Source organism: Tupaia chinensis, unplaced genomic scaffold (genome assembly GCF_000334495.1).
Source record: "Tupaia chinensis unplaced genomic scaffold, TupChi_1.0 Scaffold140356_1, whole genome shotgun sequence".
In the NCBI taxonomy this organism is placed as follows: Eukaryota; Metazoa; Chordata; class Mammalia; order Scandentia; family Tupaiidae; genus Tupaia; species Tupaia belangeri.
Window position 1 is genome coordinate 545,308 of NW_006200233.1, and position 925 is coordinate 546,232.

General features: G+C 61.7%; 1 protein-coding gene across 1 annotated transcript in view; it reads right to left on the minus strand.

The window, feature by feature from the left end:
* LOC102500262 (histone H1t) overlaps positions 1-919 on the minus strand; it is a 2,642-nt gene extending 1,723 nt beyond the window's left edge. Inside the window, exon 1 of the mRNA XM_027766043.1 lies at positions 10-919. Within this exon, the coding sequence (XP_027621844.1) occupies positions 10-518 (509 nt within the window). The 5' untranslated portion in view covers positions 519-919. The remainder of the gene's footprint in view (positions 1-9) is intronic.
* Between the last annotated feature and the right edge of the window lie 6 nt (positions 920-925).

Sequence of the window (925 nt, forward strand, 5' to 3'; positions counted from 1 at the left end):
TGGGGCTGCTTAGGCGTCGTTCCCGCGGGCTTCTTGGCCTTGGCCGCGCCCGCCTTCTTGGCCTTGGGCTTGGCCTCCCCGGAGGCCGCCTTCTTGTTGAGCTTGAAGGAGCCCGAGGCGCCGGTGCCCTTGGTCTGCACCAGGGTGCCCTTGCTCACCAGGCCCTTCAGGCCCAGCTTGATGCGGCTGTTGTTCTTCTCCACGTCGTAGCCCGCGGCCGCCAGCGCCTTCTTGAGCGCGGCCAGCGACATGCCAGCTCGCTCCTGCGACGCGGACAGAGCTTCCGTGATCAGCTTCGACAACGACAGGGTCGGCGTCTTCCGACCGGCTCCGGCCAAACCAGCCGGCTTCTTCCCGCGCTTCTTGGCCAAAGGCTTCTCCATGGGCTGGTCCGCAGGGCCAGGCAGGGCTGCGGGGGCCGTCTCGGACATAGCAGGCAGGAACGCTGGGGAAGTCCTGCAGCCACGGAGGGCGGGGCGGGGCCTTATATAGGGCCGGCCGCGCTGTGATTGGTGCATCGCCAGGGCGCCGCCCCGCCCCTCGGAGGAGGGGAGTTTGTGTTTGTTTGCGCCCCAAAAGTTGAAGCCCACAAAATTCCCGCGCGAGGAACCTCCCAGATTCGGATGCCAAAAGATCCCTGGAGACTGGGGGACCACATGCCATTTCTCCCTGTACTGGAGAAGGGGCCTGCTTGCCGCAACAACCCGAGAAAGCTTCGATTTCCCGCCAAACGCCACACGAAGTCCGACACTTCTTATCGTTCCTGGTCAATTCAAAAGTCACGTTCAGTGAGAGATGGCGCTCACCTCTTCATAGTGGTCTTCCGAATGGGTGGCGTCTCAGCAGTAAGGAAAATAAACGATCCGTGTCCTGATTTTTACCGAAAATGATTTGCAAACGTGAGGGAAGTAACACATCGCACGAC